The following is an 18,522-nucleotide window of genomic DNA, read 5'->3' as shown; positions in this document are numbered from 1 at the left end:
AGACCTCAAACGATGTTGCATCCAAAAAATTGCATCTTCCACACTACAGCATTGTGTCAGAAGATTGTCAGTTCTCCATGATTGCACTGGATCTTCCAGGAATTAAAGCAACATTCAAGTTAAAGAAGCTTAGCATTAAAATAAATATGTATATTTTGATTTATTTTAAGTTTCATTTCATAGTTAAATTCAGGGTACTAGAAAAATTGCTGTTCACTGATCAAAAATAATCCAATTTGGGTCATTGAAAAAAATGTATTTTGTTGAAGCTTTGCATCTTGCAGTCATGAGAACATATCACAAGAATACAAATTCAAGGGGAAAAAAACATTTGTACTGCAGGAGAGAAGAATGTTGACAGATTGGTAAGTACACTCTGGTAGAGGTGTTGCAATGAAGAATGAGTTCAATGTTGATTGACAGTTAACTGCCAGACTTTATTTCACCTGAAACTAATTGAAGCAAGATATGGCAGTTAGCTGTAAGTCTACTGTAGTGGATGCATTCTCTGTTGTAATGTCTCCGTCAGCCAGTTTACTTGCCATCCAATTAGCCCTCTTATGCACTAAAAATATTGTTTTTTCCCTGTGAATATGTATCCTTGTGAAAAGTCCTGATGACTGATAAATGATAAGATTCAACAAAATATCTGTAAAACTCGAGCTCTATACTACCAAACAACTATTAATGATCTTATTGAATATTGAAGAGTCAGTTCATTGTTTGAGATGGGAAAGATGAGAGATTAAATGTGTCAGGTGACCAACTGTGAAAGAATAGTGGTGGGCTAGATTGGAGCTGGGCAGCCATATATCTCCAAACAAAGTTGCAACCTTACTATTGCAGCACTTCATTGGAGTGCCAGCCTAGAATTTTGGGTTTTAGCCCTAAGGTAGGCCTTGAACTTGGAATCTTACAATTCAGAACAAGACTGCTACTACTGAGCCACAGCTGGTGCAGACTAGAATAACATCAAATAAGTTTGGAACATTTATGCATGATTATTATTATAAGTGCCACCTACCCACCTTGTCAAACACCACCTGTCCCCGCTGTGGTAGAGTCTGAGGCTCCATAATTGAATTATCCTCTACACCCCGCCAAAGTGTTAACTCTAAGGGATTGGCAAAGGAGATGGTGATTATACCCAGTAATTGTGCAGTGTATGAAAGATGTGCAGTGTTATTTGAACGCGCTGTGTGTTTGATGCCTTAGTAGAATTGAAACTTTTAACATTAGATTTAGCAAAAGAGAACTGACTTATTTTCCCTGTCTCTTAGTCAAACGATTTATTTTTCTGACCAGTGAAATTGATGATCTCGATTTCTTTGTTACTGTGGTCATGTTAGCTCATTCCTGGCTGTTCACTTAAAATTTGATTCAATTCACTGAAACCAGATTCATTATATACGTCATCGGAGTGTGACAGCAAGTAGATTGGTTTTTATTACCATGTTGTACCCAAACTTGTTCAACAACTTTATATGCATGGATTGGGTGTGTCAGGTGTAAACCCAGTATAATAGTGATTACTGCTGAATACTAATGATCCTGGAAGCAGCAAGCTCAACAGAAACTATAATTTGGTTTTTTTACTTGATATGTGACTAATATGAGAAAATTACAAGTGCATTACTAGTGCTTAATTATTTTCCATAATTGCACTGCATTATTTTTGCTTTTGACTTGTTATTCTGTAGTATAACAAGCTGGCAGGGGTCTACGTGAAAGTCATTACTTGTATAGATTGTTTCTGTTCAAAATTTATTATTAAAAAAGCTGATCTGCCTAAGGTATATAGCAAAATGTCTGGTTTGAAATTCACTGTCAAACCCTATGAATTGTTATGGTTTTACAGTAGATCTGGACCATATTTGTATGTAAAACAGAAACAAAGTATGAAAAAAGGCTGTTTTGGTCTTTAAACGCATGCTTCTGTTACCCAGTCAATACATTAAAATATGGTTGGATAGAAGTTGTAGCTGTATGGGACTAAAGACAAATTTACCTTACCATGTCCTCTCTAACGAAAATGAAACATTCTGCAGTAAAGAAAACTTGCATCATTCAAGGAGTATCCATGCATAAGTCAAGCATGAAGGGAACCTTTGACATCAAGAAAAGAAAACTTGTTATCTGATGCCAGTGCACGTGAACTATGTGCTGCTTTAAATCATGAATGCACATTTTACATGGTTTTCTGTTGAAGAGGTTGATCAAGACTTGAAAGACTGGACCTTCCCTCCCCCCACCCCCAATCCACCATGACCCTCTTGCTCTTTCCCCGGGTGCAGCCCATTTGTTGAATGCAGGAGGGAATGCGTTTTGGCAGAGGGACTGTTTACCCCTCTCCTGTGTCCATCACACTTTCAAATCTCCCAATCCCTCTCCGTGTCTTACGTCATCTTGAACCTTTCTGTTTTGGCAAGTGTATTTTCAGAAGAATTTTGGCTTCGATGAGATGGCGATATCTGTTATCTGCTAGTTTTTACTTAATTGCAGCATATTTTGTTTAACTGTTGAAATATTTATTCTAGGACTGTACAAGAAATCAGGAAAATTAGTATTTCTAGGACTGGACAATGCTGGGAAGACTACTCTGTTGCACATGCTCAAAGATGATAGACTGGCACAACATGTGCCAACGCTACATCCAAGTAAGTTGTGTGGCATCAAGGATTCATCCTTCCGATTATGATTGCAAGAAACCATCAATGTATAAATAATAAAAACAGAAAGTGCTGGAAAAACCCAGCAGGTCTGACAATATCTATGGAGTGTGGAACAGAGTTAACATTAAGTCCAATAGGACTCCTATATTGAACTCTATTTATACAGTTCTTTCTTTAACTTTTTCATGTTATGGTAATGGGTAATCAAGGTCAATACAAGTTCCAAGTGTGTATAATTGTTAGGTGCAGATTAGAATTCCCTTTGCTTTTTCTGACAACTCTTTTCCTTAACTTCAAAAGGTTATCTCATGTGAAATAATCTTGAGTTTTTCTGTTCTTGTGTCAATTCTTTGTGAAAGTATAAATACAATTGCTGATCTTTGTTATATGTTGGAGAGCTTTCAGCTATGGATCTTTGACTCTTAGTGCACTTAGCTTGGTTCCCTTAGAACTCATACGGACTTTGAAAGAAGAATCCTTCATTCTAGTCTGGCATCTATGTAGTTTGTGGAGTGAACCAACCAGACTATGTGGGGTATTGAAAATTATATGCTGATTATAATTTTATGCAAAGTTCAATGTAAAATTTAAATCATTGTAATTACCAATGATAGCATGATTTGTGATTACATTAAACTTTCTCCACAAAACCTGTATTTTGTGAATGGAAAAACAACCCTGCATTTATGTAATGTCCCATTTCATCAATTATTTGGCATCTAATTACATCCTGAAAAGTAATAAGTTCTTAACTGAACCACATAGATTTTTATGACATTTGGCAGTGGTTACATGGTTGCCATTGGACTAGTTCTTTTATTTCTAGATTTTTATTGAGTTCACATTTAGTCAACTGTCATGATGGGATTTGAGCCCATGTTTTCTGAAAACTGATTGGATTACTATAATAAAATAAAATGAAGTACTTTGCTGAAAATCTGAAACAAAAAACAATCATTGGAGAAACTCAGCGGGTCTGGCAGTGTTTGTAAAGAGAAAGCAGAGTTAATGTTTTGAGTCCAGTCTAGGTTTGTGCTTACTTATAATAATTAGGGATGCAATCAGAGAGCACTGTTCAAAATTTCTGAATACCCCCAAAGTGTTTCACATGTATGAAGTAAATATGAATTATGAAATTATAAAGTGTAAGCTATTTTGTAATATTCTTAGGCTCAGATTACACCCGTTATAAACCTTGCATATTTATGACCTCATACACTTTCTGATTCATCGTGTTGAATGGCACTATAGGGGAATGAAGGGTTACAGGGAATCGCAGGAAAGTGGATATGAGGAATGCCTGATCAGCCATGATTCTGTTGAATGGCAGAGTTGGCTCAAAGGACTGAATGACCCAATCCTATTCCTGTTTTAGGATATTGGGGAGGGCATTTATGACTGAGATAAAAAATCTCCGCTCAGTGTAGTGAGCCTATGGAATTCTCTGCCACAGAAAACAATTGAGTCCATTACATTGAATGTTTTCAAGGAGGTGGATGCAGTGCTTGGGAAAGAGTCAAAAACAGAGAAAGCAGGACAGGGTACTGAATTGGATGATCAGCCATGATCATATTGAGTGGCAAAGCAGACTCAAAAAGCCAAATAGCCTACTTCTCCTATTTTGTATATTTCTATAGTAACCTACTTCAATATTAGTAATTATAAATTCAAATCAACGTAGTAAGTAAACAGCTCTTAAATTGCTAGCATATTGTAGAAAATAAATACTGAACCTACCATTGCAGAACAATAATAACTAAAATTTTAAAAATACTGTGCAATGATTTTAAAGATATTGGCATATGAATATTTAATGCGAACTGGAAATTTTCCAGATAAATAACCTTTTTTTTTCTAATAAAGCCTCAGAAGAGCTGACGATTGCCGGGATGACTTTTACTACTTTTGATCTAGGTGGCCATACGCAAGGTATAGATCTATTGTTATTGGTATCTTAAAAGATGTTTTTTTAAATATGCCGTTTTTTTGTCATCCTCAAATATTTTCTCATTTTCTCAAAGCCCGAAGAGTCTGGAAAAACTACCTCCCGGCTATCAATGCTATTGTCTTCCTGGTTGACTGTGCAGACTGTGAGCGCCTGGCAGAATCCAAAGCAGAGCTTGATGTAAGTAAACCTTTGATGCAAATATCTCCATGTCACCTAGAACCCGTGCATTTTAGTTATCTGTACATTGGTATTGAACAATGAGTTTTGGTGGAGAATTTGACTACTGAGATATAAGCAAGCCTCAATTCATCTTCATCCACAACTTGTTCCTTTTTCAGCAGAAGTGATAAGGAATGGGAACCTTGGAGTAATTTCTATTTGGACTAGGGACATTACAACTAGATTTTGGTTTCCCTTATCTCTCCTGTTGTGAATACCTTAGTCCAAAGCAAGAAACATTAAGACTCCATACCAGCAAATGAATTGGTAACAGAGTGAAGACAAATTCAAAAATGGGAATTTTGCTAAAGTGAGAATATGGAGTAGGATGAGAATGTGGAACAGAACTTTTCAAATGAAAGCCAGTAAAGAATATTTAGTTGGTAAAATATATATACAGAAGTGATTTTTCTTACATTTTGGATGGTTTCAGTGATAGTGTTTTAAATATTTTCAATTGACAAATGCCTCCTATTGTGTTAGTCATTTATGTGAGTTAAATGTAGGTGATGATCTTCAGAGCAACAACCATATTTGGAATGGGGCATTTTTAGGCAGAAATTTGTATGCCAATTGAAGTATGATTGGAAGATAGTTGTAAATAAGACCAATGGTCAAGTCAAGTATTTTCTTTTAATTAAAAGATGGCACCCAATATGATTGTATGTTCCATTTAAAAATGAGATGTATTCAAGTGTAAAAATGCTGTAGGTAAAGCAAGAAGAAGAAATTAAAATTGAATCAGGTTATTCACTTTTTGTGAGTGTGTGTAATGAAAATAATAAGCATAGATAATCGACAATGTCAGAAGTCATACGACGCCCAAGTTATAATGCAACAGGCATATCACAAAATCACAAGCTTCCAGGACAGTGCTCCTTTGTCAGGTGAAGTCACTTCAACTGACAAAGGAGCAGCGCTCCAAAAGCTTGTTATTTCAAATAAACCTGTTGGACTATCAAACCTGAAAAAAAACTGCAGATGCTGTAAATCAGCAACAAAAACAGAAATTACTGGAAAAGTTCAGCATTTCTGGCTATGTCTGTGAAGAGAAATCCAGGTTAAAAACTGGCACCTCCACATCATAATAGATGAGGAAAACAAAGTAAGAATTTCAGTGTTATTCTTTAGAAAGAAGAGAGAAGGATTCCATAAATACATTGCAAAGATTTCTTCTTGCCAAAGTGGGAATCAGGAGGGGGAGTAATTTTCATGGATAAATGGAACTTGACAGGGAAACTTTGCAAATACTTTATTAAGAGAAATAAATAAAAACGAAGACTCTGAACAACTGGTTAAGCTAAAGACAGTAAATTAACACTGCCTAGCTGAAATATCTGATGACTTTGAGGGCAAAAAGGAAGAGGTAATCAATTGAAACGGAATTTGAGTCCTCTAAACGGTGACTGAGTTTCTCACTCCATCTGTTTATATAGGCAGAGTCCATGAATTCTGGTACAGGAGCAACAAACTCATCGGCATACAGACTATATGTAATACTATATATGTTTGTATCATGTGTGAAATGTTTATATACACAATTATAAATCTTCACCTTTTAAGTGCACAAGGTTCTTGGCAGGGTGTCTGGGGCGAGGAAGTGTAAAATGAGTCAGTGATTGTACATTTTAAGAGAGAGATGAGGTGGAATTTCATCTCTGAAGGTTGTGAATCTGTGAAATTCTTGATCGCAGAAATCTGTAGAGACTATAATTAAGTATATTTAGGGCTGAAATGGGCAGATTTTTTAATCAGGAAGGGAATCCAGGATTATGGAGAAAAGACAGGAAAGTCGAGTTGAGGATTATCAGATCAGCCATGATCTTGCTGATTGGTGAAGCAGTCTCAGCAGGCTGAGGTGCAAGCTTCTGTTCCTACGTCTTATGATCTAAAGTATGACTTGAGATAATGCCACAAAATAGATGTGGTCAGATGACCAAAAGCTTAGTCAAAGCTGATTTTGTGAAGTGATAAAAGGCAGAATATAGACGTGATGGGGCAGAGGTGTTGCAAAGGAATTCCAGAGCTAGGGACCTAGGAAACTGAAGGCCTGCCCTCAATGGGGGATAGTTATGATTGGGAATGCATAGGAGACCGCATATCTTGAAGTTGAACGAGGTTAGAGATGAAGAGGGGGGAAGGCAAATGAGGGATTTGGAAATGAGAATAAGAACTTTACAATCAAAACACTAAAATGATTAGCAAAATTCATCTGAACATGGAATAGCAATTGTACTCTGTTTCTTTGATACATGACTATTAAGGTCACCATGGCGTAGAATTCACCCTATCACAGATCGCTAAGTATCTTGAAGTACAGAACTGTTCAGCAATAAATTTATAATAAATCTCATGTTTAAGTAAGTTCCTGTAAAATCTTTCTCTTACATTTTATAGTGTAAACACCAATGTAGAGCATTCTGTGGGTGATAACACGTGCACACCCAACATTAATGATCAGAATCTGACTTGAAGATGTAAGATAAAATTCTTAGAGCTGGTACTTCGATGAGTCAAACTAATGACGTGCATTTGGATACCTTTTAAAGAAAGTTTTACTTCCTAATTAAAACAATTAAAAAGAGTAAACTTCAAGAAAATTGCTGCATATGTATATGATGTGGAGGTACTGGTGTTGAACTGGGGCAGACAAAGTCAAAAATCGCACAATAGGTTATAGTCCAACCAGTTTATTTGAAAGTACAAGCTTTCAAATAATCCTATTGGACTAGAATCTGGCATATGTATATGTACACAGTACATGGATGAATGTAGCCATTAATTTGGTTAACTGCTTCCTGTAGGCACTAATGACAGATGAAACAGTTGGAAATGTGCCTATTCTTATCCTTGGTAACAAAATTGACCGACCTGAGGCAATCAGTGAAGAGAGGTTTCGAGAGCTGTTTGGGTTATATGGACAAACAACAGGGAAGGTAAGGCTCAAACCTACAACTGCTTAATTTAATCTTCAGAGTGACAATAATTTAACTTATTGAAATCCATTAAAGCAATTATTTATTAATCTGGAAATAGTTCCCTATATATTTGTGCACCAGTGCAAATTCAAGAACAATAGTATGAAAATAAAATAGAATAGGTAATCTGAAGTTAAAAGCAGAAAATGCTGGAAACATGCAGCAGGTCAGGTAGCATCTGCAGAAAAAGAAACAGTGAAGCAGAACTGACTTTCAGGCCTGTGACCATTCATCAAGATTGGCAAAACCTGTCTGCAGATGCTATCTGTAAAATACACATGACAGTAAGTCATACATTCATTTGTTTGTTAATTGAGTATTTTGCAGCATTTTTTTTATTATTTCACCAACACCTTGCATTTACATTGAACATTAAAATAAGAAAACTCTCATTGTGCGGACAGGCAAAAAGGAAATTGGATATCAAGCCAAGAAATGCAAAGTTGGTTGCAGATTCCAAGAAGGAACAGGAGACAGTTAGCTAGGCATGTAGCCTTAATGGTTGGTCAGATGTTTATGTGAGGTGAAATGGGTGGTAATTTACGAGAAACTGGATTGACAAGAAGAGAGAGTTTGGAAGGAAATAAGGCCTGAATCTTCCAAAGCAGCAATCGTGTTAGATTACTGCTCTTGTAACTACTGTGTCACTCACTTCTATTTCTGGGCCCAACATTTGGAGGCCTTAGAAATTTGTAGTGTACCTTTTAATCCAGCTGAATCCTCATGATTTCGGAACAGCAAAGCAACTCGCGTATAAGGATGAGAATTTTAAAATTGAGATACTTATGAACCAAATTCCAGTGTAGATCAGCGAGTACACAGTTGGTGATTGAGTACAACAATGTCGGATGAGCTTTGACAGTGTTTTCAATGAACTGCAGTTAACCAAAGTTTGGAGGAAAGGAGCCCAATTAGGACCAAATTAGTTTAGTTTGAAGATAAATATATAAAAAAAAGGATTCCTGTATCATGGGCTAAAATAAGGCAGAGGTGGTTGTTGTATTGAAGGGGGTACAGTGTGACTAGCTTTCTTTGGGTTTGAATATGGTGTAGGATTGCAAACATTGATTTACCAAAAAATAGCCCTGTGAGGTATGGGTGAATTCAATGATGAGGATAAGAAGGTTTGACAGTCTTCACATTCCTTAACTGGAGAAACCATCCTTCGTCGAAGACTGAACATTTTACAGTCTGATAGCCCTAAGGTAATTCAGTTCCTTTTGAAAACTGTGATAGCTAACCTTAATTTTCAGGTGTTATCAAGAACTCACATTTTGTAGATGAGAAAGAAGTGCAAGTGAAGGATAATACTTAGGGGTTGCCAAGATGACTAGGTAGGAAGAGGTATTCAGGATATACTAGCTCAAATCTGATATGCAAGAGTGAAACCTTGTGAATATAATCTTGCCAATCTGGAAAACAGTTGCATTAGAGAGATTTCGTGTAATTAACCATAACCTATGTGTGTGTGGAGTGACTAGCCCATCATTTTTCAACTGGTGGGCAGTTGTACTTTGTCATTATATTAAAGCCTATAAAGCAAATGGGATAGGAGGAGCTTTTATGTTTTATTTCAAAATATTTACCATCCAATTATTCCTTCTGTTATGGTCTGACTTCTATGTCTTCAGCCATGCCAACAGATTCACACATTACCTTTTTTATTCTCTCACACAAGTCTGGTCTCAGTGGAAGGGGAAAAACTTCTAGAGCACGATATCTTGGTGATTTTTTTTTTTTACTGGAGCTTATCTCGTTTTCTTTCAATGTCAGATACTTCCGTGATTGTGCCCTTCCCACACTCTAACGTCTTTCAGACCTACAGCCCTTTGACAACCTTGGCGGCACGGTGACTCCGTGGTTAGCACTACTGTCTCACAGCGCCAGCAACCCCGGTATGATTCTGGCCTTGGGTGACTCTGGAGTTTGCACATTCTCCCCCTTCTGCGTGGGTTTCCTCCCACAGTCCAAAGATGTGCAGGTTATGTAAATTGGCCTCGTTAAATTGCCCATAATGTTCAGGGGTGTGTAGGTTAGGTGCCTTAGTCAGGGGAAGTGTAGAGTAATTGGATAGGGGAATGGGTCTGGGAGTATTGCTCTTTGGTGAGTTAGTGTGGACTTGTTGGGCCAAATAGCCTGTTTCCACTATGCTTCTATGATTCTTGTTTGTTTAATTCTAACCTCTTGTCCAGCTGACTTTGTCTCATCTTTGACCATGCATTCAGTTATCTGAACCTGAAGTGCTAGTCCACAAATGGCTGCTCCTCCCTTCCTTGCGTTGCTTTGTAAAACTTATTCATTGACCATGCTTTTGGTCACCTAATTCAGTATGTAATCCCAAGATAAAAATTTTGTCAGATAACAATCCTATGAAGTGCAATGGGATATTATGCTTAAACATGGATTTTAAGTGCAAGTTGTTTGTCAGCGCATTTCATGCTTGGATATGCATGAAATGTAGGGTAGGAGAAAGTGAGGATTGCAGATGCTGGGGATCAAAGCTTAAAAATATGTTGCTGGAAAAGCTCAGCAGGTCAGGCAGCATCAAAGAAGAAGGAGAATCGACGTTTCGGGCATAAGCCCTTCTTCAGGAATGAGGAGGGTATGAAATGTAGGGTAGTTTGGAAGCAAAGTAACTTTATTTTGGAATTTCTTTTTGTATGCAGATATTTATATTACATGACTTGTTTACACAGTATCTTGATCTGCATTAATGGAGATCTGTGGAATGATGTTACAATCGATTAAACTTCCCTTTTTTTCTCTTTCACTACTCCATCTCTCCAAAACAGGGAAATATTTCCATGAAAGAGCTTAATGCACGACCACTAGAAGTCTTCATGTGTAGTGTCCTGAAGAGACAAGGTTATGGAGAAGGTTTCCGCTGGCTAGCTCAGTACATAGACTGAAGTTGACTTTGGGAAGATTATCTGTCAAAGGCTGAAGATCAGCTACCAACATAAAACAACTTGAACCTAATAGACATTTTCTGGGTATATGTTTGGTTATAAAAGTTTGATGTTTTTTCTAGAAGAATAACAATAGCATTGGCTGCGCTAAAAGAGAGAAAAAAAAATCATCTGTACGTATGAGGCCTCAAAAAAAATTCTTTAAAAGTTTGTATGTTTAAAGTTACAATATGGTAACACTCTAATTTCAGTGGATATCTGTTTCCTTACTTTGATTTACAACATTAACCAAACCATCAATCTGTACAGTTTTGGACAGAGTGTACTTAGACAAACATAGCATCTGAATGCACTTTTTAACAGGAAAGCAACGTACATGTGAGCGGTATTTAATGATCATGTAAAAATTTTTATGTACTATTTTTAAATTGTTCGGTTCAATAAATTTAGAACATGTAACCACCCATCCTTTTAGTATCTGAAGATTACAAATATTTTTAGAGATCTCAATTTGTTAATACTTGCTCATGATACTGTAACATTTTCAGGAGTATCCCAGAGCACCCTCTAATTAGACTGTAACCAAATTTGTTCCTCGCTTGAAAGTAGAAGAAACAAATGCTCATTCCTTATCAATTTCCGTGTTATTCTTCTAAAGAGTATTGTGCAAAATGTAAGCACGCCTAGTTTTTATTCAAAGATTTAAATTATACCTCTTCACAAAATAATATGGAAAGCACCAATAAATTATACATGCATGAAATAATCCCATAAGCATTCTCCTTAAGCTTATCAGAATTTGTTCAAATAAGGAATTGATTTTTAGCTCTGGTTATTTCCTATGTTTATTTTTTTGTCTGTGGAGTAAGAATGTCACTTATTGGAAAAAAAAAGAAACTTGCAATGGAACAATTTCTTAAATGTTCTTAAATATAACTGTTCTTGCATTCATTTGCCAAGATAGATTATATTAGAAATGTAAAACATAATCAACAACTCTTGCCTAATTAGTTGGGAGAATAACCTATAAAGGCATAGTTAGTCTATTTTTACAGTAGGATTTATTCAGCATGACAACACCAACTAGCCTTCAGCCAGCTGATAAAAAAGAGCGCTTGATCATGACACAAAGAAAGAAAGAAATAACACTTGTCTGTGCCGAGTGTAATTAAATCTTTTTTTTAAAATGTACATTCTAAAGCCTCTTCTTGGTTGAATAGCCTGACAACAGTGACCAAAATGCACTTGAAGAATGGTCACTATGGATGTTTTATTGTGTGATCACCTGCAAGAGGGGGATGTGAGCGCTCAAGAATTGGTGGAAGTAAAGTGTGCACATATAGCATGCATTTGAATTAATGTACTTCAATATCAAATGATAGATTGCAATTTCTCTGTAAGGGAGTTTCAACTGGAAGGTGGCAAGCAGTAGAAAGGCAGAGCTGAATGAGGAAACATTGAGCAGTATTGTGGTAACCCCAACCAAATTTGAAGAAACTAGTCTCTTGCTAAATTGTGTTTTCCATGTAGGCTTAATCAGATGAGTAGCAATGAACAAAGTGCCAAAATCTTTATGATTTTACTTTGAATTTAAACATCGTATGGTGACAACGCACACAGGCACAAACCTAATAATGGGTTCATTCATATCTCTCACAAGTGGCCATTTATAAATGTTCAAGCTTGGACTGTTAACTGTTACAAACCTCTTGTGAAAGCTGTCACAGCCAAAGTTGATTCTATCCTTGCTTGCCATCTATAGTCATGTACGTTTTTGGTAGTGGTTGTTGAATATCAACCAAGACTGGAATCTTATTCACTTTCCTAATCTAGGAGATTGGGATATTTTCCAACCTACCACTCCAGCTGAGGTTTTACTTTGAATCAGCAACATCCTGGTCTTTTGTACCTTATCATGCAACTTCTGAGGATAGTTTGGTTACAAAAAGGTTATCAGAAGAAGCTGGCAAACATCTCCAGCATGGGAAGGAGTGAGAGTGTACTACTTGGGGAGAAGAGGAAAGGAGTTACTCATTTAGTGGAAGTATTTTTTTTCTTGCTTTGTGGGATGTGGGCATTCCTGGTAAAGCCAGCATTTGGTACCCATTGTTAATTGCTCATTGAGCTGAGTGACCTGTGAGGATATTTGAGGGCATTCAAATACATTGTTGCAAACCTGGAGTTAATGTGTAGGCTAGACAGGAAAATGATAGCTGATTTCTTCAGTGAACAAGATTATTTTATAGAACAATTGATGATAATTGTGAAGGTCCCCATTACGGAGACTGGCTTTATACCTGTATTCCAGATTACATAATGAAATTTAAATTCAAGCTGCTGTCCCTAGAGCACTAACTTGGTTTACCAGTGCAGTTACTTAGTTTAAAATATTCCTTTATGGGGTGTGGACATTGTTGGCTAGACCAACATTTATTGTCCATTCCTAATTGCCCAGAGAGCAGAAGAAAGCTAAGGAAACAAAATGGCTACGGGTTTGGAGTCACCTGGGCTGGGCCAGAAAAGGATAGCAGATTTCCTTATTCAATGGGCATTAGTGAGCCAGATTTTTGTTTGGTTAGAATCCATTGTGGTTACATGCTCATTAAGCTTTCATTCAATTCCACATTTTAATTGCAATTAAGCCAGTTTACCAAGGTGGGATTTGAACCAGTGTCCCCAGAACGTTAGCACAAGATTTGGTTCTAGATTTATTCAGTGACATTAGTACAATGCTCCATCAGATTCTCTTCAAACTCTCTCCCAGCTCCACCCACCCACCTGATTGGAGTACAGCAGGGAAGAAATGTGGAAATGTAGATATGTAAATCATTAAAGGTATTGGTGCAAGATGAGTGAAGAAAGTGATTGTTCATTTTGAGAGTTGCATAATAAAATGTGAACATAAAATATTTACTTTTTTTTGTAGACTTGACAAAAACATAGTTTGTGTAATTCTGATCTCCAGCTGATGGAAATATTATTGACAAATGGGAAAAAATGCAGAAATTATTTATAAAATATTGCCAGAATGAAGAGAGTGCAACAATCAGAAAACATTGAGCAAGTTAAAGCATTTTCCACTGGAAGAGAGGTGGGTTTTTAAAATGAAAGGGAGAAATGGAGCATTTATGGTTAAATCAAGAACAAAAGGGCATAAATGTAGACCACAACAGAGTTTAGGGTAATGTTTATAATTCTTCATTATGTCTACAGTGCAAGAATACTGCAAGACAAACTGACAGGAATTTTTTCATTGTCCTTGATTCATGACGTTGATACCTTTGCACCTACTTCATGCTGCCCTAATACTGTAGAACTCATTTGTATAGCAGTATGTTGAGATGTACTAACACAAGCTTTGCTATTCATCTACCTAAAGCAGTACAGAATGTGGAATTTTCCAGGCTTTAAGGTAATTAAGCAGCTTGCTTCTCAGCTGCAAAAATATAAACCACAGCAGTTATGATCTGCCCAGCTTCTACAGGGGTGTTGAAAGTACTTTGTACAAAGGAATCGATCTTGTCAGAATTGACTCAATGCATGGTGAAGTGGGTGGAAATTCTCTCTTTATTTTAAACTTCTGAACTTCCAGTAGTCACTTGCCTAAACTTGTCAGAAATCGCAATGTTTCTTGGCACAAGGGTGAACAGGAGACAGGTTTCATTGAGGATTGGAAGAACACTGATGCTGCTTCTAGTCTATAAAGGAGCAAAGGATACAGAAAATCTGCCTTTTGGTTCTGATTGACAGGAATGGGCTGGATATCCAGAAAGACTGAACCCAGTTATGCCATCAGAGCTTGATCTGCTCATTTGAAGCAGGTCTGTCTTTTTGGCAGTGTTATCACATTGGGGTCCCACAGGAAAGCAAAACAATTGGGTTTTTTGTTTGACTGCCCAGCTATTTATTTCTGCCTGACAAGGGAAGATTAACATTTATCTCTGAAATGCCAGCAGGATTAGGGACCTAATGAATTGACTTTAATTTTAATGCAAATGATAATGTTGTTTTGATACAAACATAAACAATAAAGAGAAACATCGTGTGAAATAACATATAATAACGATATCACAATATAATGAGTCTACTACACACTTTAACATAGGCATGACTCCCAATTTATTACACATAAATAATAGGAACCTAATACTAAGAATTGAACTGCTCCTTCTTGCAATATAATTGTGGCTGATCATGTACTTCAATGCTTTTTGCTTTATATTGTCGCTAATTTCCTTTATGTCATAGATATTTATTGTCTGCTCAATGTGGCAGACAAAAACTCTCGGACATCTGGGTTAGATAATTCCAAGGATTCATAAACCAAATTTATCCTCATCTCTGTTCTAAGTGGCTCTCCCCTTATTTTGGAATTCTGTCCTCAGCTTCTAAAATCCACAATCAGGAGAGCCATCTTCCCTGAATCTACATTTGAAGTGATTTGTAGATTTCAATGAATTTTCTTTGAAGTGAAAACTCTCCCAACTTGCACTACAATCTCTCTGAAATAATATCCTTTCTAAAATAAAGGGACAAAAGCTTGACACAGTACTTCAGATATGGTTTAACCAAGGTTCTGTATATTGGAGCAAGACTTCTGATATCAAATCCTCTTCTAATAACTCCTAATTGCTTGCTGCACCTGCATGTTAACCTTCAGTGGCTTATTAAGGACACCCTGCCATTTTTGTATACCTACACCTAACCTCTTTAGAATTATTCTACACATCTGTCCCTTCTCTGGATGTAGGTTTGCTCGCTGAGGTGGACAGTTTGTTTTCAGATGTTTCGTCACCATACTGGGTAACATCTTCAGTGAGCCTCCAGATGAAGCACTGGTGATTTAGCCTGCTTTCTATTTATATGTTTGGGTTTCCTGGGGTTGGTGATGTCATTTTCTGTTCTTTTTCTCAGGGGGTGGTAAATGGGATCCAAGTCAATGTGTTTGTTGATAGAGTTCCGGTTGGAATGCCATGCTTCTAGGAATTCTCCTGCGTGTCTCTGTTTGTCTCGTCCTAGGATGGATGTGTTGTCTCAGTTGAAGTGGTGTCCTTCCTCATCCATATGTAAGGATACTAGTGAGAGTGGGTTATGTATATTTATGGCTAGTTGATGCTCATGTATTCTGGTGGCTAGTTTTCTGCCTGTTTGTTCAATGTAGTGTTTGTTACAATTCTCGCAAGATATTATATCAAAGAACTGTAACAAACACGACATTGGACAAACAGGCAGAAAATTAGCCACCAGGATACATGGACATCAACTAGCCACAAAAAGACATGACCCACTCTCACTAGTATCCTAACATATAGATGAGGAAGGACACCACTTTGACTGGACAACACATCCATCCTAGGACAAGCCAAACAGAGACATGCATGAGAATTCCTAGAAGCATGGCATTCCAACTGGAACTCTATCAACAAATACATTGACATGGATCCCATTTATCACCACCTGAGAAAATGAACAAGAAATACCATCACTATAAGAAATGACATCACCAACCCAAGGAAACCCAAACATACAAATAGAAAGTGGGCTACACCACAAGTCCTTCATTCGGAGGCGCACTGAAAATGTTAACTAGTATGATCTCGAAATATCTGAAAACAGCATAAGCCAATAGCACCCTTAGGGCGGCACAGTGGCTCAGTGATTAGCACTGCTGCCTCAAAACACCAGGGTCCTAGGTTCAATTCCAGCCTCGGAGTTGCATGTGGAGTTTGCATATTCTCCCTGTGTCTGCGTGGGTTTTTCCTCTGGGTGCTCTGGTTTCCTCCCACAATCCAAAAATTTGCAGGTTAGGTGAATTGGCCATGCTAAATTGCCCGTAGTGTTAGGTGAAGGGGTAAATGTAGGGGAATAGGTCTGGGTGGGTTGCGCTTTGGCGGGTTGGTGTGGACTTGTTGGGCCGAAGGGCCAGTTTCCACACTAAGTAGTCTAAGTAATCTAATCTAAAAAAAACCTGCTGGATGAAGACTATTATCTACAAGGTCTGCTTGATGAGAACTACTCTCTGAGAGGATCTTGTCTCTACTCTGAGTCCAGATTACTCTTGGTCAGTGCAGATTTGTCCGAGCCCCAGCCTCGTTACTCCAGCACAGAATCTGGCTCCTTAATTCTCTTGGCCCCTGTGTGGCTTTTCCAATACAGATTTGGCTTCTGTCACAGTTTGACCCCTGCACAGTTATTCCAGCTGAGGACGGGGTCTAGCCCAACAGGTTTCCCCTGGTGCCTTCTATCCTGAGTAATCCTCTCTGAGCCTGGTACTAATTGTAATCTCATATTTCTATGAGCAGGTAGTTTACACAGTGTCAATCAATTTCGGAATCCTTTTGGCCAATGGCCATGAGACAGCCACTCATGATATCAGATGATCATTGTCCCCTTGTCTGCCTTCACTTGAGGGTTAGTTTACAGTTTGTTTTTAACTTATTTTCAAAAATAACACACTGATAATAGGATGTGTTTGGCACCAGATGAATTGTTGGTGCTAGTGTTGGGCATTTTTATAATTCTTCCCTTTGCTTTTGTATGTTAGATTTTTGCAAATTTACATTCTGCTATAATAGCTCTTAAACAAAATCCCGTGCGATGTAGTACACAGCGGGAAAATTCAGTTTTTAAGGGACTTCAATATTCAACAAATGTATGTTCAACCCCAGTTCGGCAGTTGCATAATGGACTATCAGCCATGATAGCACGGGTTTGGCCTTATGACACAGTAATCATTTCTGTAAGACGTTCAGCCCTTGAAATGTAGCAGGAATATAAGGGTTCTCAATGATATCTTGACAGCATTCAGGTACCAGGCACAGAAACATTTAAAATCTGGCACTTTTCTGTTGATAGGTCTGCAATGTGATGATATTGATTCTTGCAGCATAACGTGCGTATATCCTTTAATGCTCTGGGAACAACCCGGGAAAGCCAACTGTCCGGGTTAGAGCACTGACCTCATCATGGAGAAAATGAGATGCAGTGGTTTGATCTGTCACAAATGGCATCTGTGACAGCCTTGCCTCATTTGGGGGTATTTGAGGACTGAGAGATTCCACACAAATCCCCAGTAGATCCTTGGAGACAACTAGTTGCACAAACATTCCGTGCAGGTGTCACCTTCAGGAGTTCCCAGATATGATGGTCATCTATGCTTCAGGTCACAAATCCTGCTCCAACTGCTAGCATAGTTCTGATGGTGTCTCTGCAGATTTTCAGTCTGCGGTGGCTATGCATCTTATAGAGTCATAGAGATGTACAGCATGGAAACAGACCCTTCGGTCCAACCCGTCCATGCCCACTAGATATCCCAACCTAACCTCGTCCCATCTGCCAGCACCCGGCCCATATCCCTCCAAACCCTTCCTATTCATATACCCATCCAAATGCCTCTTAAATGTTGCAATTGTACCAGCCTCCATCACAACGTCTGGCTGCTCATTCCATACACATACCACCTTCTGTGTGAAAAAGTTGCTGCTTAGATCTCTTTTATGTCTTTCCCCTCTCACCCTAAACCTATACCCTCTAGTTTTGGACTCCCTGACCCCAGGGAAAAGACTTTGCTTATTTACCCTAGCCATGCCCCTCATAATTTTGTAAACCTCTATAAGGTCAGCCCTCAGCCTCCGATGCTCCAGGGAAAACAGTCCCAGCCTGTTCAGCCTCTTCCTATAGCTCAAATCCTCCAAACCTGGCAACATCCTTGTAAATGTTTTCTGAACCCTTTCAAGTTTCACAATATCTTTCCGATAGGAAGGAGACCAGAATTGCATGCAATATCCCAACAGTGG

The 18,522-nt window shown here is 37.9% G+C and overlaps 1 protein-coding gene across 1 annotated transcript in view; it reads left to right on the top strand.

Moving 5' to 3' along the window:
- Positions 1–11,190, top strand: part of sar1b (secretion associated, Ras related GTPase 1B) — a 28,876-nt gene extending 17,686 nt beyond the window's left edge. The window contains exons 3-7 of the mRNA XM_087995283.1: positions 2,538–2,657; positions 4,536–4,601; positions 4,694–4,797; positions 7,644–7,775; positions 10,610–11,190. Of these exons, the coding sequence (XP_087851409.1) occupies positions 2,538–2,657; positions 4,536–4,601; positions 4,694–4,797; positions 7,644–7,775; positions 10,610–10,726 (539 nt within the window). The 3' untranslated portion in view covers positions 10,727–11,190. The remainder of the gene's footprint in view (positions 1–2,537; positions 2,658–4,535; positions 4,602–4,693; positions 4,798–7,643; positions 7,776–10,609) is intronic.
- Positions 11,191–18,522: the final 7,332 nt, after the last annotated feature.

The sequence above is a fragment of the Chiloscyllium plagiosum genome, unplaced genomic scaffold (assembly GCF_037043375.1).
Source record: "Chiloscyllium plagiosum isolate Xiang-an unplaced genomic scaffold, Cpla_swu_hap1 HiC_scaffold_16, whole genome shotgun sequence".
Classification (NCBI taxonomy): Eukaryota; Metazoa; Chordata; class Chondrichthyes; order Orectolobiformes; family Hemiscylliidae; genus Chiloscyllium; species Chiloscyllium plagiosum.
The sequence above is the reverse complement of the archived record's forward strand: the minus strand, read 5'-3'. Positions and strand labels throughout refer to the sequence as shown.